The sequence below is a fragment of the Sprattus sprattus genome (genome assembly GCF_963457725.1).
Source record: "Sprattus sprattus genome assembly, chromosome: 5".
Classification (NCBI taxonomy): domain Eukaryota; kingdom Metazoa; phylum Chordata; class Actinopteri; order Clupeiformes; family Clupeidae; genus Sprattus; species Sprattus sprattus.
Window position 1 is genome coordinate 37,508,442 of NC_137924.1, and position 22,167 is coordinate 37,530,608.

At 38.6% G+C, this 22,167-nt stretch overlaps 2 protein-coding genes across 2 annotated transcripts; both read left to right on the forward strand.

The window, feature by feature from the left end:
- Window positions 1-561: 561 nt before the first annotated feature.
- On the forward strand, window positions 562-6,909 carry ppil3 (peptidylprolyl isomerase (cyclophilin)-like 3). Its single transcript, XM_080838223.1, has 5 exons — window positions 562-642; window positions 1,919-2,012; window positions 4,016-4,083; window positions 4,204-4,322; window positions 6,199-6,909. The coding sequence occupies exons 2-5, from the start codon at window positions 1,988-1,990 to the stop codon at window positions 6,323-6,325; spliced, it is 339 nt and encodes a 112-aa protein (XP_080694349.1). The 5' UTR covers window positions 562-642; window positions 1,919-1,987; the 3' UTR covers window positions 6,326-6,909.
- A 950-nt stretch (window positions 6,910-7,859) lies between these two features.
- entr1 (endosome associated trafficking regulator 1) lies at window positions 7,860-21,356 on the forward strand. The gene is made up of 10 exons (XM_080838336.1): window positions 7,860-8,117; window positions 9,335-9,411; window positions 10,301-10,458; window positions 11,813-11,934; window positions 13,050-13,385; window positions 14,274-14,347; window positions 17,692-17,803; window positions 18,862-18,924; window positions 19,721-19,836; window positions 20,903-21,356. The coding sequence occupies exons 3-10, from the start codon at window positions 10,410-10,412 to the stop codon at window positions 20,991-20,993; spliced, it is 963 nt and encodes a 320-aa protein (XP_080694462.1). The 5' UTR covers window positions 7,860-8,117; window positions 9,335-9,411; window positions 10,301-10,409; the 3' UTR covers window positions 20,994-21,356.
- The last annotated feature ends 811 nt before the right edge of the window (window positions 21,357-22,167 follow it).

The following is a 22,167-nucleotide window of genomic DNA, read 5'->3' on the forward strand; positions in this document are numbered from 1 at the left end:
ATTTTTGCCACGAGCTCCAGCAATTAAAAAGGGGACATAGGCTACATTGCAGGGGTTGCTTCGTGCCTTCAGCTTAATAAGCTAAAAGTAACATCTGTGCACCAACTGATGGGACTCAACGGTAAGCACGTGGCGTAACTGATTTACTGTGATGAATGACCTTTTTCGGCTGAAGAGCAATAATTGGTTTCTTCGTTCTGGAATAAAAAAAACTAATATTTTAAAAAGTGTCGACTTTTATTTTGAAAAACAAAAGACGAATGGCGGCCATATTGAAATTTTCGCGCAGCTTTCTTTCCGGGTCATTAGTTAGTTAGTCCATGGTCAGAGTCTTGTGCTGCTCTTTTTCCAAATGGCAAGTTTAATATCAATTCAGTTTGTTTTAAGCATGCTTGAGTTAATTTAAAAAATACGTGTAGCACTTATGTACGTCAAACAAACAATTAGGTGCAAACAATTTGGTGCATTTGTTTTGTTCACCAACCGGTAGTGAAAGCACATAGCTAACTAACTTTGACTGTTGCATCTTGATTTGTTATAACAGTATGCATGATTCTTATTTTCCAGGCAGTGACTCTAAATACAGACCTGGGGGATTTTAAGATTGAATTGTTTTGTGAACGTGCTCCAAAGGCATGCGAGGTAAGGCTACCATCACAAACTAAGGAAGGATTGTTTGGAAGGATGCTAGTCATATCACTGTTGTAGCCTATAGTCGATGAGTGTTGAGAAATCCAAATGGGTTGTACGAGTTTGAGTTGACCCGTCTCCTGCTTCCAACAGAAATGAATGGGATATAGAATTTCACTTTGCTGGCATGTATACCATATATATTTATATGATGTATAGGGGCCGTAACACTTTTAAGCGAATTCTCCAGCCAGCAATGCAATGTTTTAGGGATGGCGTCACACCCGAGGTGAGCCTATCCATGGGGCTAACCCACAGCGTTTGTTTTACAAGATTAGCAGTTGAAAATGCTGGACGCTTGTTCTACGTGGTTTCAGTAATTAGCGGTGGGACACAAATAATAATATAATTACATTTATCCAGACGTCCTTTATGGCAATGCAGTTTACCATCAATTATCAAACTTATGTTCTCAACTACTTTTAGCCTAGGCAAAATGGAAGAGGACATGAAGAAATCAACCATATCTTTGCTCAATATATGCTCATATATCAGGACTTTTATCACAACAAAACACAGTGGGTGTCTGTGCAGCTTTGCTGCTTGGCTCCCAAAACCTAGTCAACTGGTGCACATGATCTCAGTGTTAGTATTGTGACACAAATTACTATTGGCGCCTGGCACGGAAAGCCATAACACTGAAAACAATTGGTTACATTTAGTACACCACCTTGTAAAACTGATAAGCTTCAGTCTCGACCGCCGATGTCTGGTTACATGATCGCATTCTCTGTGAGCAAGGGAGTTCTTAATTATGACATAGGGTCTGCTCTATTAGTTATTTCATTTCTGGTTGTATTTCTATCAGTGCACAAATGCAACTTTCGGTATTATTCCCAAGCAATGGCTAACTAGCCATTCATATGTCTGGCTCATAGATAGGCCTAATGTGATCTCTCTTAGTAGGTGATGCATTTTGGTGACACTTTTTACTAACTGAACAATTGTTTCCCTCAGCAATGTTGATGAGGTGTGTTTGTGTTTGGAGTAGGCTAGATTTGTATGTAGTTTCATTGACATGTTGTCAGTGACCATAAAATAACCTAAATGGAATGTTCCGTCTGAATACTACCTTAAATAAGTGAAATGGTCAGTCTGAATACTAGACAAATACTAGACAAAATAAGTGTTCAAATAATCTATTTTTAAAACCGTAAAGGAATTATGTATAAACTCTGTGCATGTGTTGGTATCCTTAAGTATTGACAAATTTTGCATTCACCAACAGAATTTCTTGGCTCTGTGTGCTGGTGGTTTCTACACCGGATGCATTTTTCACCGGAACATCAAAGGCTTTATGGCTCAGACTGGGGACCCCACAGGTAACTGATGGCTGAGACAGTAATGCCATCATGAATTGTGATTTCACAGTAGTGCCAGACCCACTCAAATGAAGTGTAAGAGTCACTCAAGGAGAATATAGGGTAGTAACTATGGAAACAGATGCTTTTTTTGTCTCTAACTCCTTGGTCAGACTAGTTACAGAGTAGACACAAAGCAACCTGCTGCTGTTTATTTTCAATGAGAGTCGTCGATTTACAGAGACAAGTGGCCGTTGCATAACCAACACCAAAAAGGCGAGAGGTCTATTTTATAGCGACGTGACACGACGACTACCAATAGGAGTGCACAGGCAGCGTGCTGAACATTGCTGAAACTTTAACCTCTACTGGAATCAGACACTGTAGACAGCGGGGTTTGTGTTAAGGTTTTTTTCCCTTTCATTTTTTAAATGTTAGAAAAAGACACTACAATCTAAAAAAACCTTTATTTTAAATAAATATACATTCAAGATATTTTGGGGGTCATCTGCCAGCAAGAATAAAAGGCAACAAATATTCCTTTAAATTCTCCGTGGACTCCCAGTAGGTTCCCACTTTAAGCAGAAACTCAAGCAGCCTCAACCTTCATCTTCCTTATTAACAGCTTTTCCACGTCACATGTTTATTTGTCTCTGGAGATGTCAAAACAACTCTTTTGCAGACATGAAGGTCAATATAGCCTAATTTATTTACTCAGCCATGTGGTGAATATGAATGATTTCCTACTGTACTAAAATGCTGCTTGAAGATTGGTTTTCCACATTAGACTGCCCAGCTATACTGCGTTAGACAGTAACAAGGAGGTGATATCGTGAAGGAAAACTATTTAAACGCTCCTCCCAATGCACCTGTTATACATTCCATATACCTTGCTGGGTCTCCCTGGACCTTCAGTCTCATCTTCAGTAACAACTGATGTGGTCTCCTCATCTTTATCTTGTTATTTGGAATAATTATCGTGTTTGATGTGGGCAACTGAAAGACAACACTACTTGTGGAAAAGACAGAACTGAGACTTGAACTGTTAGGATGATGAAATGGTCAGTTTAAGCAAATGTTATGGGCACCAGAATGTACTTCACGAAACTAGGAGCAGTGAGAAATAAAGAATGCAGAGCAGTCCGCTAGTAAAATCAAGAAGGAATTCAGACACTAGCGGGCAAAAAATGGGCAAGGCCCTAAATGGCAAAACATTAATCTTTTAAAAGTCTCAACAAATCAGTGGTCAGGAAATTAGCAATAATTAAACAAATGCACTCATACTTTCTGTGCCAATCCTATCCATATTGGGTGAGGACTCCCAGTCAGTTTCCTGCCCCTCCTGCCTTCTTCATGTTGACTTTAAAAATGATAGGGTTCACGTCAGCATGGAACGGTATGTAAGAATTAGGTTAAATTAAGTGATAAGGTCAGCCTAATCATGATGTTCATGCAGTCCATTGGATTAATCTTATTAAAGAGATTTGTATGCATACAGTTAATGTTAGGATGTGGAGCTGATCAACATAGTATTACACCATAAGACTAGTTTGTCTTTTTAAGGCAGTTGTGTCTTTTACAATTTTGACCATTTTAAGGGATTTTGTAGATAGCTAGCTGGTCTGGCTGTTCAGGATCTGTACCACTAACAGGGTTGGCTTCTTATTAGATGAAATCCCATGTTTCCTTGGTATACATTCTGTATAGCCTAAATATAAAAGTCCTATTTTATTTAAACGAAAGAAAAACGGATGGTTCTCACGTACAAAATAAAAATAATGTTTTCAAATAATTACATTAAAGTACAAAATACAATATATTTTGAGAATGTCATTCTTGTATATCATGAATGTAAAATTGCTTTACACAAATGGTGAAACATTGCATCATACCTTTGCAATTGTGGTGTTTAAGATCAATAAGTAGTCTTCATTGTTGTCATAACTCCATTTGCAGAATATTATTTTTGAGTCACTTTTCTATTTGCAAGGTCTGCTGACTGACTCCAATTTGACTTCTTACAGGAACTGGAAAGGGTGGAACAAGTATATGGGGCCGGAAATTTGAAGACGAATTCAGTGAACACCTGAAGGTATGGAATGAAATATTTATGTCAAGAGATTGATTAGGCACAGTGCCAGAATAGTGGTTGACTTTGATTCTTCCTGCAGCCTAATGTCTGTGGTGTGGTTGACTCTGATTCTTCCTTCAGCATAATGTCCGTGGTGTGGTCGCCATGGCAAACAATGGTCCAAACACAAATGCATCCCAATTCTACTTCGCTTATGCCAAGCAGCCTCATTTGGACATGAAGTACACCGTCTTTGGAAAGTATGTTGTGTCTTCAGTCTGCAGCTTTTAGACACATTTGGATTTAATTACAGTGCATGAAATGCCCTGTATTGTTATTCCTAGGCTGCTTCTTCTTCTTCTTCTTCTTCTTCTTCTTCTTCTTCTTCTTCTTCTTCTTCTTCTTCTTCTTCTTCTTCTTCTTCTTCTTCTTCTTCTTCTTCTTCTTCTTCTTCTTCTTCTTCTTCTTCTTCTTCTTCTTCTTCTTCTTCTTCTTCTTCTTCTTCTTCTTCTTCTTCTTCTTCTTCTTCTTCTTCTTCTTCTTCTTCTTCTTCTTCTTCTTCTTCTTCTTCTTCTTCTTCTTCTTCTTCTTCTTCTTCTTCTTCTTCTTCTTCTTCTTCTTCTTCTTCTCCTCCTCCTCACCTTTTTCTCACCTTTTTCTGCGATTAATTCAGCTCGAACTGCTAAACTTAGAAACTTCGTTCAAACTTTGTCGCGTAGGTCTTGTAAAAGACACTTATGCTATGTATTTTTTTTTACTTTTTTAAACTTTATACTTTTTAAGATATTAAAGAAAAACTAATACAAATTTTCCCTTCCCATTGACTTACATTGGGCCATTATGACATCATAATAGGGTCATTAAACTGGCTTGCACCTGTGCTTCACTGACACCTGCGCCAAGGTTCCAAGGCTCTCTCTGTCCCTCTCCATTCAACTGTATAACTAGGAATATTAAGAGACACCTTCCATACTCTACTTTTTTTTCTCTCACACTCAATCTCTCTCTCTCAATATTTTCCCTCTTCACTCTCTCTTTACTGTCTTTATCAAGAGCCACACTTGTTCTCTCTTCTCTCCTCTCTTCTTTCTTTCTTCCTTCCTTTCTTTTTTCCTTTCTTCCACTCTTCTTTCCTTCTTCCACTCTTCTTTCCTTCTTCCACTCTTTCCTTCTTTTACTCTTCTTTCCTTTCTTCTTTCCTTCTTTCACTCTTCTTTCTTTTCTTCTTTCTTTCTTCCACTCTTCTTCCCTCTTCTTTCCTTCTTCCCTCTTCTTTCCTTCTTCCACTCTTCTTTCCTTCTTTCACCCTTCTTTCCTTCTTCCACTCTTCTTTCCTTCTTTCACTCTTCTTTCTTTTATTCTTTCCTTCTTTCACTCTTCTTTCTTTTATTCTTTCCTTCTTCCACTCTTCTTTCCTTTCTTATTTCTTTCACTCTTCTTTCTTTTATTCTTTCCTTCTTCCACTCTTCTTTCCTTTCCTTCTTTCACTCTTCTTTCTTTTATTCTTTCCTTCTTCCACTCTTCTTTCCTTTCTTCTTTCCTTCTTCCACTCTTCTTTCCTTCTTCCAGTCTTCTTTCCTTCTTTCACTCTTCTTTCTTTTCTTCTCCCATTCTTCTTTCCTTTCTTTTCTTCTTTCCTTCTTCCACTCTTCTTTCATTCTTCCACTCTTCTTTCCTTTCTTCTTTCTTTTCTTCTTTCCTTTCTTCAATCTCCCTTCTTTCCTTCTTCCACTCTTCTTTCCTTCTTCCAGTCTTCTTTCCTTCTTTCACTCTTCTTTCTTTTCTTCTTTTCTTCTCCCATTCTTCTTTCCTTTCTTTTCTTCTTTCCTTCTTCCACTCTTCTTTCCTTTCTTCTTTCTTTTCTTCTTTCCTTTCTTCAATCTCCTTTCTTTTCTTCTATCTTTTCTTCTTTCCATTCTTCAATCTCCTTTCTTTTCTTCTTTCCTTCTTCCACTCTTCTTTCTTTTCTTCTTTCCTTCTTCCACTCTTCTTTCTTTTCTTCTTTCCTTCTTTCACTCTTCTTTCTTTTCTTCTTACTTTCTTACCAATGCATGAAATGCAAAAGTTATTTCCTTCAGGAAATGCATTTTCTAGTTTGCCATTGATAATTACTTTACCTCATCTTTTGATTTTCAGGATTATAGATGGTTTGGAAACCCTTGATGAATTGGAGAAACTCCCAGTTAATGAGAAGAATTTTCGACCCTTAACTGATTGCCACATAAAGGATGTGACCATCCACGCAAACCCATTTGCTGCTTAATTAGCTCTTTTTTTTTTATAAGGTCTTTTCCAGACCTGCGGATTGATCATTGACAATTGATTATATTTTGTATAAATGCATTTTGTAGGGTGTGTGTGTCTATAAACATGATAAACATTTTTGACAGAACATCCAGTGATGTCATTTATTTACAAAACCTTTTTTACCACCTCTTACTGTCCATCACTGGCTACTACTATAACTGGAATCATTGTCTATCAACACGAGTGTAACTTTTCTTTTAATTTTATTATGGTCATCTGGTCATTATGGCCCACCCAATATTCAATAGCACAAGCCCAAAGCCTTGTGTTGTGTTTAGTTTTCGAGATGAATGATCCTCATTGAGGTTCAAGAGATGGAGGCTTGCTGTCTACTGTGTGGTCTTGGAGCAGAGACCAGGTGAAAGGTGTACAGAGGCAGGTTGCTATGGAAACACTACATGACGAACCAGGCAGGATTCAAGTCGGAAGCCTGAGTGGTTTTGTTGAATTTATTTCATTAAAAAAAAGTTTTTTTACGTGATTGTTAATAATAAACTACTGAATTCATCGTTTCAGAATGATCAGCTACCGAAAAATGTTTTACTCTTGGAAGTACGTTTATTTTCGCCTTGTACTTGTATTTGTCTCATATCCAATGATTCTGTCAGTTTTTTATATGATCGTGCCCAACTTTAGCTAAAGCTTTTAAAGATATATACTTTATGCTGCTTTTCTTGGCTGTAAAGCTCCCCCTTTAGGAGAGCGGGTTTTCAATTGGGATCAAATCAGGTGAGCAAGAGGTTCAGATCAACAATCACTCCAGTGTCACTCTTACTTCATGCGTTCACAAAACCTTTGAAAGACCTGTCTTCAAGTTGTGTTTTTTATTAAACAGAGTCTGGTTTTTCTATCTTTCTGACCTTGCCAGTCATGCAAAGTACTGTGCATCTTTTGTATTTTCTTCAAAGCATGTTTTGCATCCCGGTGGACTTTGTAGTGATCAGGACTCAACGTGTTGACATTTCAGTTGTTTTGTGAAAGTCAGTATTTTTACCTTTTCATCATTTTGTTAGTAAGTTTTTTGCCCCATTTTTTTCTCAGCAGCTGCCTAATTATTATGCACAGCTGAATTTAAATATTTATATCCATATTATATTACTTTTGGGTATTGAAATAGTTTGTTTTGGGCTGCCTAGGTCAAAAATAATTTGATTCAGCAAGCCATTCAGATTTGGCTCTGGCTGGGACATCATAAGCGCTGAGGGTGTGAAATTGAAGCGCTGCAAGTTTGAATACATTTATAGTTGTTAGCTGACAAGAAAAACATGCTATGGAAAAGCAGTACAATACAGTGCATTGCATGCCAAAGAAAAGTTAAATTGCATGAACTGTGATAAAAGCAGTAGGCTCGTCATCGTTTATTTTTGTCTCACACTTTTTCTCGTTTGACATGTTTTTCTACTATATAAAGAACTTTTATTTTGAAGAACATTTATTTTGACCTACCGCTGCCATATTGGAAACCCTGGTACAGAGCTGTAACTTTTAAACTGAGAATAACCTCAAAGTAATGTTGTTTCTGGTATGCATCAGTCACTTCTTCGAAGCTGCGCGTAGTATGTCACTATTTGCTCTATATAGCTAAATATAATCTAGGGTGGTTTAATTTATATAATGGACAAGCAAACTTTTTTACTAGTTAGTTGTAGCTGTTGCTAATTTAGTGAAGCGTCCAATTAAGTTAGGCGACCAGCTAAATTGCTGGATTGTTGCAATGTCAAAAATCAAGAGACTGGCTGATGCAGATGGTAAGTCGCAGCCTATTACAAGCTACTTTGCTTTGTTGTTATGTCACACATAAGGTGTGTACATGCAATGTTACCAATAGAATAGAGTTGGCCTGTCGTGTGTGATTTGTTATCATTCAGTATCGTTAATGTTAATTCGTTTACACAAACTCACATGATTATATGGTATGCATGCATGTATGTAGGGACAGTTCTAAGTGTTATCTTTTGACTCGAACTCGTGGTAATGGGAACTTGTGGTAATGGCTCCAGCGTTAGTGATGTGGTTGGTTTAACAAATAAAGAAGCCAGCAATTCTAATCCTGTCCAGGATAGAAAAAACACGTTGAATCAACGTCGATTTTTGTTTTTGTTGGTCGGTTTCGCCAGCTAACCTAATTCAACGTTGAATCGACGACGTGACTGGTTGTTCCAGATTCCTTGCGTTACGTTTTTATACTTGGGGTTCTCTCAACGTTGTAAACCTTCAAAACCACGTCCTCGCATCAACGCTAATTTGTGGTTTCTTTCTCAAAGTCATCCAACTGACGCGGAAACTAGAGTACATCCAGATAATTTATACTAGGAGGAGAACTTCCGGGTTTCCACGGGGATGCTCGCGAGCTAGTCTAAAATGAATGGGGGTCTATGAAGCTTTGAGCCAAAATTCTAATTTGTATAGAGCATACATTTTCCCCTTGAGTTGACATTTTAATTCTGTTTTATACATATTGCACTATACCAATAAACCTTCAAATATACCATGAGTTGCAGTGAGAATCAGCATGGTCTTGATTCAAGGGTTAGGGTTAGTACCGCTAGGTTAATGTCACCATACGCTTTCCTGAAACTGAGCATGATGCCGTTGTGAAGATGTCAGACAACTCACTTGGCTTAGTGAGTTTAACACTTATTGTGTTTTCAAGCTCATAGCTTCTAAGGTGTTCAATATACCATGCATTTAAACATTTCACAATGAAGCCAAATTGACCATTTACACACACACACACACACACACACACACACACACTACCTTGTTCCTATGAAAACCATGCATTTATTATGTGTTATTGTGTTGTGTGGGAATGGATGCCAAATGTTGAAGTCGTAAATAGATCCCCTGACAACCACTGAATTAATGTGTTCATAGAATTTGAAAGAACTTAATCCCCTTCATTCAGTACATTGGTAATCAGAGTAAGCCTTTGTTAATTTGATGTCTTGTTATTTCTCTCAAGATTGTTTTAATGTCTAGGTGAAGCCATTAAACATCCATGTGGTTGGATCACTCTAAACCCAAGACTGCCTTTTATTGGTGAGCTGATTTTGATGAATTTAACTTGCATCAGGTTATGCAGCAAATGTTACTTGGGTTACTTGGCTAGCTAAAGGAAATGTTTAAATAACTTGATATGACATGATGGCTAGTTGACCTAGCATGTTAATATATTCCAACAGTCATTTTCAGTGAACAAATCAAATTAGTAAATGAACTAGGTTAAGTTAAAGTGCTCTGTGAAAAGGGGGAGAAAAAGTGAGTAGCAGCTCCTAAATCCATGATGAAGGAATGTAAAATCCTTTCACTTCTAGGCTGGCAAGATCTTTTAGCTCTGGTAGAGCCAAACTGCCCTGATGTAAGTGAGGATCTGAGCAAAAGTGGCACATTAGCCAAAACCTAAAACACAGCAGTAATTTTGTGCTTTTTCTTGTTGTGCCAAGTGGATTACACACTTTAAAGGCAATTTATAGATTTGTGCCATCACAAAATTACTTTAGTTTCAGATCGCCTGTCTAGTTTAAAATTGTGTACAAATCCTAGAACTCTCTCTCTCTCTTTTCTTTTTTAAAACCTCATGTAAGGTCTTCAAAATAGGTACAAATGTACTGTACACTTTACAAATACTCAGTATTTCAAGCATTGAGTATTCTTCCATGGTGGAATCCATTCTTCTTTTCTAGGATGTGAAAAGAGGGCCATTACTCCTTAGAGCTAATGTAATTGGGTTGCACTCACATAGCAGTGCTAAAATCTCGTTTAAAATAGGACCTTAAGCTGATGAAAAGTGCAGGTCTTCCACTAACTCACCAACACACCTTTGCAGTAGATTGAATATTGTTTCCCAAGTACAGCAGCAGGTGGATTCTTCTTAATTAAATTCAATTAAGTTTAAATTCTCTAATTTCTTCATCTTCACTCATCACAGGATCTTACTCAACAACCGGATCGTCCCCTGCATTTAAAGGATTGACATAGTCAGTTGTCGGTGTGTGTGCAGTGTGTCCTGCACTGTTGGCCGTAGTCGACCACTGCCGATGGATTTTCGACGGATTGAGCATGTTGATTCTGCGGCAGAGCCCGTCGGTGAGTGAAATCACACTGATTGGCTGTTCAAAATTGATTTCACTCTGAAATGTTAAGCAGGAAAACCACTTAAATGTAAGTCATTTTTGGTGTCACTGCTTTGTCAGAAGTAAAGTCTGCCCATCATTTTTTGAGAGCTCTGGAAGTGCTGGTTCATTTAGTAGTTTTCACCTACCTTATAAGTTAGTTCAGTAAAGCTTTCCAAAAAGGTCTACAGCTATTGGTGCGATGTCATTGTAGTAGTCTGATCCTACATTTATTAGGATTAGAGTATAAGTCGCCTGTTTGCTGAAAATATTGCACTGCAGAGCCTTGAATGTGTTATGTCAGAGATTGCAAGGTGGTCACTTGATGGATAAATGAAGAAGTCCATTGTTTTGCAGTCAGTTGTGCCCCGACCTAACTATTTTGGAATGAATTGGCTGATAATGGTCGATCAGAATAGCTGATCAGATGAGGCATAATACGTGACCCTTTTCTCTGTGCACGGCAAGTTTTATAAAATGGCCTCACCCATCTGGCAGTTCTACAAGGTGTCTGAAAAAGACAATACAATTTAAAGCAGAATATGTAAAGCATAATTTAAAGAATAATATAAAGCATAAATCCCTCGTGGTGAAAAGCAACAACGACAATTTAATACTACGATCCTTATTTGAAATTTGAGAATTTGTCAGGTCAAAGAATATGGTGAGTATAAAAGACAAACCAGCGCAAAATCAGTAGAGCAAGCTAACTCTTTTACACATCAGTCATCTGTTACTCCATTGACAGTTAGTGAGACATTTAAGCAGAAGGAACCATGTAGCAGGGACGGTAATAAGTCAGAAAAAATATCAGACAACATAATGGAATTCATTGGCCTTGATCGTCAGCCTCTTTCTGTGATGGAGGAGGAAGGTTCCGAAGACATATTACCTTCTTGAATTACTGGATGAAGGTGTGGAACATGGTGACAGAGAGACCAGCATCCAAACCGCAGTGCAAATTAACCTGGACAGCTCCTTGCTTTCTGGCAGGACAATAAAAGCTGTTTTCTTGCACTTGCAGGCGCAGCACGAGCCTCAGGAGCCTACGCCTGTGCGCCGTGCACAAGTGCAGATAGGAAGCCACTTTTCAGCAGATGAGATCGGCGATGATCAGCTTAAAAATCCTGATAAGAACATCCTGTTTCAATAGCCAGTGTTCCCTTTAAAACTGTCCTACAGACAAGATTTACATCATCATAAAGGCTGTTGTCTAAAGTTATGCACTGACAGTGTCCTGTTTAGCCTGCCTTTTTAATGTTTGAATGTTCTAAATTGTTTTAACAGGTTGTATTTCATCCTTTTTAATGTATATATATTTAATTTAGATGACCTTCAAGAAAAAGAAGATGAGTTAAATCCATTTTCCTACAAGCAATTCATCAGAAGCAAAGAGCAGCATGGAAGTAGTTCAGAGGCCTCAGATGAGAAATGTCATTTGACAAAAAAGGTACAGTTTTACCATTTCATTCAGCGTTTATTTTAGTATTTTTTTTTACACATACTAAAATGGAGAAAATGAGACCAAATTTGTCTTTTATCTCCATTCCAGTCTTCTCAGCACTATCATACATGTGTCATTGATATACATACATGATGACATTGACATTCATATAAACATTGGATCCTTTTCCTTCCAGTGTTTACTTTCACTAACATGTTTTGTGGTCATTTGTCTTAAGATAAAGTACCCAAAATAATTGAAGCATGAACATTTCTCTGCCATCAATAGGGCAGTGTATATGCTGTTCCTATCATTAATTGTTGTAGTCGCATGGTAGTGACTGGCTCATTAGATTTGGTCTTGGGGAAGAGTGAAATGATATGGGACCTGATTCAAGCATAACTCTTTCAATATTTCTATCAAACTTGGAGATTTTCATAATAGGTTACTTTTTAGCTTACCTTATGTTTTTGGCAGCATGTATTTATTAATAGCAAGATTGAAGGTCTTTGGAGTTTTGAATAAAAGAGGTTGGCACTATTCATTAACATTAACTAGAGCGTATGTAAATCAAAGCATTTATTTACACAATGGTAAGAAATAACATCCCCTAGAGCAGGGACATTGGTGGCATTTTGTTTACTGTGTACTTTCTCCTGCATGGTCTATCTGCTTTTGTAAATGTTGTAATGATGGAAGACTTAAGCATGAAAAAACCTAATTAATAAGGGGTGGGTGTTTATGCCCTACTACCGGTGCTGTGACCAAGATCTGCATACCTGGATGAGCTCTTCTGGATCACCTCCAGTGACCAAAACAGTTTGTCACTATGCTTCAGTATGACTTTTTTCATATATTCCAGCACTAAAGCTCCAAGAATTCCAAAATGATTTCTACCATATAATTGTTCACTAGCCGATTTAGAAAAGTATGCCTATTACACATAGACATTATTGTAGGTGAGCTTGTCACTAAATCACAAAAATGTGCAAGGCTATCGGAGCATGTCAGAATGACAATCTTGCCTAAATCAGGCCCCCAGTTCCAGTAGGTTTACAGCAAAGAGTGAAGAATGAGACAGAAAATCTTTTTGTAAAACCAGTGTTATATCATCTTTGCAGATGACTGGTGCGTGTCTACCGGAGCGGGACTACTCACTGACCGCTGAAAGCTTTGATCAAGATCTACAAGGACAATTCTTCATTGACAGCATCTCACAAGCACACACGGAGATCAATGAGCCAGAAGAGGAGTGGGTTGGGAGTTATCAACCACTTGCCATTGAAGAGGCACACAAGCTGGGTCTTTGTGGAACAATGGATTGGAATGCTTGCCCTGACCGTCATCCTTCTACAAACTCTAGGAATAATGAAGCTGATAAAGAGACTTTCATGACCGACGTACCGCACCAGACCTGTAAAAGCAATACTGAAATTGGAAATGGAAGCCAACTAAAGGTTTTTGCATTTTTGACATTTTATTAAGTTTTTGAATGTATTCTCTCTATGCATTGCATTTTGAAAGTTTTCAGACCCTTTTAAGTTTTCCACATTTTATGTTTCAAAATCATCTTTAAAAAAAATCAATGTCATTAGTCAATACTCAAAATACTCTAAAAAAAACAAAGCAAAAGCTGGTTTTGGGAGTGTTTTTGTTAATTTATTAAAAAAATAAAATAAATATTCCATTTGTATTATATTTAGGTATTCATAACCTTAGTTGTAACACCTGCAACTGAGCTCTGGTGCATCCTTCTTGTATCAATGGTTCTTGAGATGCTACTACAACTTGATTGGAGTCCATCTGTGCCTACTTTAATTTATTGGGCATATATATGAAAAGCCCACACCTTATATAACAGGTCTCACGGTTGATGGTGTATGTCAGAGTGAAACCCAAGCCACGAGGATGAGAATTGTCCGTAGACCCGTGAGGCAGGATTGTGTCGACACAGATCTGGGGAAGTATACAAGAACATTTCTGTTGCATTGACAGTGCCCAAGAGTCAGTAGCCTCAATCATTCTCAAACGGATGAGATCTGGGAACACCAGCAGCCTACCTAGGTCTGGCTGCCCAGCCAAACTGACCAAAGCCCTTCATCCACGATTTCTCAGACAGGGAATCAAGAACCCAATGGGCACTATGAATGTGAACTTCCTTGCTTTGTCATAGTAGAGTGTTCTGTATAGAATGATCAGAAATCAATGATAAATCAATTTCAAGGTGAATCTCAAACATAACAAAATGTGGAAAACATGAAAGGGTCTGAACTTTCTGGGTGCAGTGTACAAAATTATATCAATTACTTTCAACAGGATACTGATTTCTGCTTACTATTTTCCAGCTGAGAGAGGAGAATGCTCAGCTCAGGAAGCACGTTAAGGAGCTCTTGAAACAATCAGAGATTGATGACCAAAGGTAACTATCAAGGCCACATAGCAATGTGCTACTGTGATATAGATGATGAAATTGCATATTGTCATACTGTGGAAATAGAGGAAAGTAAAGCCTATTCAAAACCGATCATTTTCTGTGTATGCAGTTAATTTGAATCTTAAATTTGCCGCAAACTTGTATGGGTTGTTACACTGCTACCCAATTTGTAGGCCCCATTTTCCGTTAACCGGCATTACACAGAAAACAGAGGGCCATTGTGTCGCTACCTCTTTAGGGGTCCAAGCAAAAAAGCTGCTGCATCTCTATTGTATTTGTTATGATTCCTCTTATATTTACACATCATGACAAACCTGGAAAAGTAATGGGCCTGGAGAGGAATAAAGCCAAAATGTTTCCAAAGTGTCATGGAAATTTGTTTCATAATAATTCTGTTAAAATCAGAGAAAAATCTATATTGGTTAAACAATACTTGGTAACTGGGTACAACCTTAAAACTGCTCAGCTATAGTCTGCATTGCAATAATTTGTTTTCGAGTTTGAGAATTCCAGAAAAACATACAAACTTCTCAAACTTCTCAGTGGTTGTGATGAAGTACCATCAATACAGATGAGCAGTGGTGGACTTGGGCTGTTTGAAGGATCACTTTGTAAGTCCATGGGGATTTTAGCTACAGTGCATCAGGAAAGTATTCAAAGCCCTTCACTTTTTCAACATTTTGTTATGTTACAGCCTTATGCTAAATTAAATCCATTTTCCCCCCTCATCAATCTACTCAATACCCCATGATAAAGCAAAAACAGGATTAGTTTTTTTGGCAAATGTATTAAAAAATAAAGAACAAAAATATAACACGTACATAAGTATTCACAGCCTTTGCTCGATACTTTGTTGAAAAACCTTTGGCAGCAATTACAGCCTTCAGTCCGTTTGAGTATGATGGTACAAGCTTGGCACACCTATTTTTGGGCTGTTTCTCCCATTCTTCTTTGCAGGACCTCTCAAGCTCCATCAGGTTGTATGGGTAGCGTTGGTGCACAGCTATTTTGAGATTTATCCAGAGATGTTCAATCGGGTTCAAGTCTAGGCTCTGGCTGGGCCACTCACATAACATTCACAGAGTTGTCCCAAAGCCACTCCTTTGTTATCTTGGCTGTGTGCTTGGGGTCATTGTCCTGTTGGAAGATGAACCGTCGCCCCAGTCTGAGGTCCAGAGCGCATTGGAGCAGGTTATCATCAAGGATGTCTCCTAGTTCCTGCCGCTGAAAAACATCCCCACAGCATGATGCTGTGCAATTGTATTTTGCATGAAAATGTGAGTATGTAGGTGGTGGAGAGCGTCACTTACCAGCAGGTCAGTAGTGAGGAGAACTCTACTGGAACCAGAACGGAACTTTCATGATTATATCCCTCTCCTTCTGCTCCATGTCACCATGCTGAAAATGACAAACTTCAAGAATGAAACCCAATGAAGACAGACAAAACTTGTTAAGTTAGCGCAAGATATATCTTGTGTCCATAGCATGAACCAGACTACTGCTCATTAAACGGAGGTGCCTGGGATGAACATGGAGCTCATTTACTCTCCCCCTAACTGATACAGGACTCAATGCCACAAACAGACATGGCCTTGCCCAGTAGATAGGGGTTGGGGAGTTCAAATCACAATACATAATTCTAGTCGACATGCACTTCCAAAAAAGCTTTATCCAACTCACCAAGGCAGACGGTGAAGTCCCTTCCATGCAGCTTAGTAAGCCAGTCCACCTTTCGGTGTGTGTTCACAAAGATTAAGGTCTGAGTAATAGTCAGGGTCTCGTAGAAATCGCAGAGGGTGTCAAGCTTCCACTCCTGAAGTGAAAGATACATACTGATCTACACAAACGGCTGGCTGCTATATTTAAAAATGCCACTTTCAGCAAGCCAGTACCATTTTACAAATTTGACAGGTTATGTCTAAGCATGTTCCTATTGGCTGTAGCCAGAAGGGGTTGCCGTTTTCAGCCTTAGACAAATCTGATCATGCGCTCAGAGTCCTGCAGCGCCATATGCACCAGTAAGCAAAACGCCAACTGGAGACAGAACACTGCAGAGAACACTAAGTTCAGTTGACACGCATGCTATCATCATTAAACAGACCGCTCCTGCCTACTAGCCATGCAGTCTAAATACACCACAAATGCACCCAAACCTGGTGGTTCCAAACGTCTTCCATTTACAGATGATGGAGGCCACTGTGCTCATTGGGACCTTCAATGCTGCAGAAAATGTTCTGTACCCTTCCCCAGATCTGTGCCTCGATACAATCCTGTCTCAGAGGTCTACAGACAATTCCCCCGGACTTCATGGCTTGGTTTATGCTCTGGCTTGCACTGTCAACTGTGGGACCTTATATAGACAGGTGTGTGTCTTCCAAATCTTATCCAATCAACTGAATTTACCACAGGTGGACTCCAATCAAGTTGTAGAAAAATCTCAAGGACGATCAGTGGAAACTGGATGCACCTGAGCTTCATTTTGAGCGTCATGGCAAAGGCTGGTAATACTTATGTACATGTTACTTTCGTTTTTTATTTTTAATAGATTAGCAAAAATAAAAAATAAATACTTTTTTCACGTTATCATTATGGGGTATTGTGTGTAAATTTTGAGGGGAAAAAACGAATTGAATCCATTTTGGAATAAGGCTGTAACAACAAAATTTGGAAAAAGTGAAGTGCTGTGAATACTTTCCGGATGCACTGTATACAAGCATAGGAAGGATGGTAGGATTCAACAATAGTGCATAACTGGCTGGCGACAGCCACAGTACGCACCGCATGCTGTACCGGGGATCCGTAAAGGCCCACCTTTACAGTACAACATGCACTGTCTGTAGTTCACTCCTGCTAAATACAACAACATGGCTGACAAGAAATATGAAGAATGTTGAGACAGTTGACCGGTTTTGATGCATAATTCCTCACTATGGGATACACAAAAGAGGAATGTCTTTAGTCTCAATTTGCAGATGAAAAAGCATGTCTCGGATGGTAGCAGGAATGTTATTCCACAGGAGAGGGGGCTCGGTGTGGGGGGGCAATGCGATTGATCATACTAGAAAAACAGTGAGGAGTATGCTTAACTTATGGTTCCTTCGTCAGTGATGGTCAATTCTTGATGAATATCCCCCCCCCCCCAAATAATAAATAGCTTGTGTTTTGGTTCCAAAAATGGTATGGTAAATATGGTTTTCATTTTCATTCAAAAATTTCAAAGGCTTGTCTTTTGGGGTCTACTTCGTAGAATTCTGATTGCTCACACACACACTGCTTTTCTTATCCATTGGACTAGGGTCAACAGTGCTGTCAATACTGCTGTTTTACAGAATCAGACGCCTTACTGAGGAGTTGCAGAATAAGAAGGTCCAGGATGAACGGGAGGCGAAGGCTTTGGAGACCATGGTTCACTCTGTGGAGCAGAATCTTCAGTTAATGACTGTATGTATTGCATAGAAAGAATTGCACCCAAGTTCCTATATTCCCATATATTTATGGATTTTTCTTTGTCCTTGTGTTGATACAAAACATTGAACATATGTTCCTAACATGAGTTAAATTGTGCACAAGTGCACTTTTTCTGTCTGCCACTAGCACACTCCATTAAGTCCATGTGCTCTGTGGAGAACTCCATGGATTGGAATGTTTCTGTCTTTCTTTCTGTTATTCCTGATCTCCCCTTACAAGTGGATTTGGCCATTTGCATGAATCATATATCTAGATGCAAATGTCAAGTGTGTTGTTAGATATTGATTTGTAATATATTTAGTCTGTTTAGTATCAGTTATGCAGGGAACATCTAATGCAGGGTTTTCCAAAGTGTGGGGCAGGCCCTCTGGGGGTGGGGGGCAGAGTTACAGCGAGGTGGGCATGGTTTGAGGGTGGGGGGCAGAGTTACAGCGAGGTGGGCATGGTTTGAGGGTGGGGGGCAGAGTTTCAGCGAGGTGGACATGGGTTAAGGGTGTAAAAACATACGAGAAACCTAAATGACCAACCACAGCTTTGTATGGCAGTGCTCTTACAGCATAGCTAACCTATATGGTGATGGTTTATAGCCTACTTTGTACTTTCATAATATGGTCAGGGCCTATAGATTAGCCTATATAGAAAGGACAGCCAAATTACTAATACAGCACCTAAATGCACCTAAAATAAACATTGTATGGATTGATCACTTAGTGAGAGTTTTTTTAAATTTTGTATTACATGTTCAAATGTAGAAACCATGTCTAAGAAAAGCTATGCAACAGCTGATGGGTGTCTGTTTTATTTTTTTTAGAAGTTAAATTGCAGGTAATATGTGTCTTGGCACTTTCGGGGTGTGCACCGTTTCTTTTGTCATTGTCAAAGGGGGGTCTGCCATGAACACTTTGGGAATCTCTGATCTAATGTAAGGAAGTTATTTGTCGGTGTTGGAGCCTGAGTTTACAAAATCTTTCATTTTTTCAACTGAGATTAATAGAATAACATTTCTAGTAAATCTGTTTTCTGATTCTCAGAAACGAGCAACGAAGGCGGAAAGCACAGTGACAAAACTGAAACAGGAAATGCATCAACTACAGGTTTGAGAGTCTTATGCAATCCCATGTTTAAACATGTGTTAATCTCTCTTGTCTATTAGTACATCAATCCCAGGTTTAAACATGTGTTAATCTCTTGTATATTAGTGTACTCAATCCCAGGTTTAAATTTGTGTTAATCTCTTGTATATTAGTGTACTCAATCCAAGGTTTAAACATGTGTTTATCTCTTGTCTAGTAGTGTACTACACTTCTAATAGTAAAGTAACAGTTGTGACCAAAGGACCTGGTGCCAGATATTGATGGTCGGATTGGTTTTGCCAAATTTATCACCATGAATTTGGTAGAAAAGTCCATTTGGCATGTTACACCCTTCTACTGGAGTCAACACAAGTCTAAAAAAATCCAACCTTTAATTTAACTACATTTATTCTGAGAATTCATTGAAATGTATTTATATAGCGCCAATAACATTTGAAAAAGCAGAATATTAGCTTGTGAGGGGGTTGGGCATCTACTTCGGGGTGGCCAGATAGAGAAAGAAAGCGGGGGGGGGAGGCAAGAAGATGGATTCATACATATATCAGGTATACAGTGTCCTCATAAGGTTACTATTATACAAGCAGGACAAGCAGAGCAATGAAGCAGAAAAATATATCAATGATGGCATTTGCTTATACTACGGGTTAATAGGCTGGCACACAGTATGTATCATAAGCAGAGTCCCTTGCATATCAACTTGTCATTGTTGCACATTGCATATCGGGCAGACTAAAGGCAATCAAATACAAAAACAGTGACTGAATAAATGTCTCATGTGTGATGAACTGATTTACAGGATCAACTGGAAGGGTACAGGGGGAAAATGGCTGCCATGAATGCTATGAAACGCAATGCACAAGTAGCCTCAGAGTATCTCAGCAAAGCAACACGGGAGGCTGAAACTTCTATCAAGTATGTACTAAGCACTCACCATCTGGTATGAACAGATGAACTTTGTTTTGATCTATTGGGTATAATTGAGTCAAGCAAATCAGTCATTTCAGAACATCACTGTGCTTTAGCAGTAAGTGCTGGATTATTCAAGGGGTTTCCACAGTGTTGGTAACGAGTAACGGCTTATGTTCCTTTTACAATGTTGCTTAAAGCAGCAGTAAAGAGTTTAAGTTTAAAACTAGTGAGCTAACTACTTATACGGCATGCAGAAACCCGCTAAATGCCAACATCCCTGTTGTCATTGATCAAACCTTGATGTTATCCTAATAGGCATCTATTCACCCATCTTGGACATTTTCACCTTTTATTGTTTTATAACCTTCAATTCAATTTAATTTATATAGCGCCATAACAATATGATTGTCTCAAGGCACTTTACAGAGCCCAGAGCAAGCACAATGGCAGTAGGGGCAAACAAAAACTCTCTGTTAGTTTGGAAGGAACCTTAAGCATAACCACGGGCCATCTGCTTGAGGTCGGCCGGGTGGAGATAGGAAGGGGGGTGGATTCAATTGAATTTTAAAAACACTATAAAACGATAAAAGTCTAACTATATCGACCATGATGAATCAAGTAATCTAAATTTAATAAAAATATGAATCACAAATAATTGATTGTATAAATATTCTCTCTCTTCAAATCAGTATTTAGTAGATACACCTTAGGCACCAATTACCGCTCGGAGCCTGTGTGGATAGGTCTCTGTCAGCTTTGCAAATATTTTCCCCATTCTTCTTTGCAAAACTGCTCAAGCTTCGTCCAATTGCATGAGTATCATGAGTGAACAGCTCATGTTTAAGTCCAGCAACATCTGTAGATGTAAAAAATTATGTAATTTGCTTTGTGAGTGTTGCAGCATTCCTAAATTATAGATAGGTTAGCATGACTAAAAGCATTTCAAATGTTGGTATGTTTGAATACATTTCTGCATAATACATGCAATGTAATCATTTGAGCTGTCTGATGAGCAAAAAGTTGCCACCAATATGACCATTTCTCTCTCTCTCTTTCTTTTTCTCTTTAGGCAATTATTGACGGGAGCAGAAACATTATGTCTTGTAAATCAGATGCTCAACTCAATTGACAAGATAACTGAGAACATAGCTGAGACATGAATCTAGAAGAGTAATCATGGTCTCTGGGTAGCAGTGCTCTTCAATACAATTCAGAATGTGGTTGCTTTTATTTCACTGCATTTTAAAGCAATTTATGTATATATTTAATATTTTGGCATGCATGATTGAGGTATTACCTTTACAATCAGTGACACCCTCATTTCTGGACATATGTTCTCTTGACATGCACTTTGGTCCCTCCCACTATAACAAACCATAACAAGAGTATAATTCATCTTAATCAATACATCTAATTTATCGATAGTAAGATCCTGGTCTGCCTCCAGTCCTGTGTTGTTTTTGTTGTCTCTGCATTGTACACAATTGCGTTCCCTTCTGTTGATTTCATTTGATCCCAACCAGGCGCACCAGACATGATGTGGCAGTGGCACAAACACCACATCATTGGAATGCGCTGGTTTGAGCTGGTCACCAGCCAGTCTATCTCTTCAACCAGCTTGAAACCAACTAAGATAATAAAACCTCATAAATTGGTCTTAACAGTTTTTTGTTTTAATAGCAAGGGTCTGTCTTACCTTTGCTGTTCCCATTAGTATTAAATCTCTGAGCTTTCTGCATGTCTGTCCAACCAGATAGCAAAGAGACACTGGGACGGATCTGCCAAACGCACATCGGCCCAAAACTGGCCAGGATCCGCACAAGCGATCTGCATCAGATACAGGCCAGGACTGGTCCAGCTCCATTTCAGTATGGTCCTCCGTGTTCCAAATGCGGCACGGGTCCGCATACCAGATCTCTGTCTGTCCAGCTCTAAGGGGCTTCATCAACATTTAAAATAATGTACTATGCTAGCCAAGTAATAACGTTACATTTTCCAGATAGCTCAATTAGTAGGTTAATGTAGATAGCTACTACCAAACACATTGCAAAAAAATAAAACATCTCACAGAAATATTATTTTTTATTTTATAAAATAACCTGGCTGTGAAAGGAGACTCATTTCCATCATTAACCTGAAGAGGAATTCCACTGTTCTGATCGTTATTCAGTCATCGCCACTGCTGATCTGAAAGTTGAGGACAAAGTAAATTTCAGTGAAGTATTTATTCACGTTTGAAAATATCTAACAGTAAGAATTGATTCTTGTCAGATTAACCTGTTCAAGGTAATCCAAAAAAGAAAAGGTCCTGGTATTAAAGGCACCCAGTGCAAC

What these genes read in the sequence shown, in the direction of transcription:
- entr1 (XM_080838336.1), top strand. Translation starts at nt 10,410, where the DNA reads ATGGATTTTCGACGGATTGAGCATGTTGATTCTGCGGCAGAGCCCGTC. An exon ending in TTCTGCGGCAGAGCCCGTCG is followed by an intron (nt 10,459 to 11,812) that starts GTGAGTGAAATC and finishes TATTTAATTTAG; the next exon opens with ATGACCTTCAAGAAAAAGAA. An exon ending in AGGAAATGCATCAACTACAG is followed by an intron (nt 18,925 to 19,720) that starts GTTTGAGAGTCT and finishes ACTGATTTACAG; the next exon opens with GATCAACTGGAAGGGTACAG.
- ppil3 (XM_080838223.1), top strand. Translation starts at nt 1,988, where the DNA reads ATGGCTCAGACTGGGGACCCCACAG. An exon ending in TCAGACTGGGGACCCCACAG is followed by an intron (nt 2,013 to 4,015) that starts GTAACTGATGGC and finishes GACTTCTTACAG; the next exon opens with GAACTGGAAAGGGTGGAACA. An exon ending in AAGTACACCGTCTTTGGAAA is followed by an intron (nt 4,323 to 6,198) that starts GTATGTTGTGTC and finishes TTTGATTTTCAG; the next exon opens with GATTATAGATGGTTTGGAAA.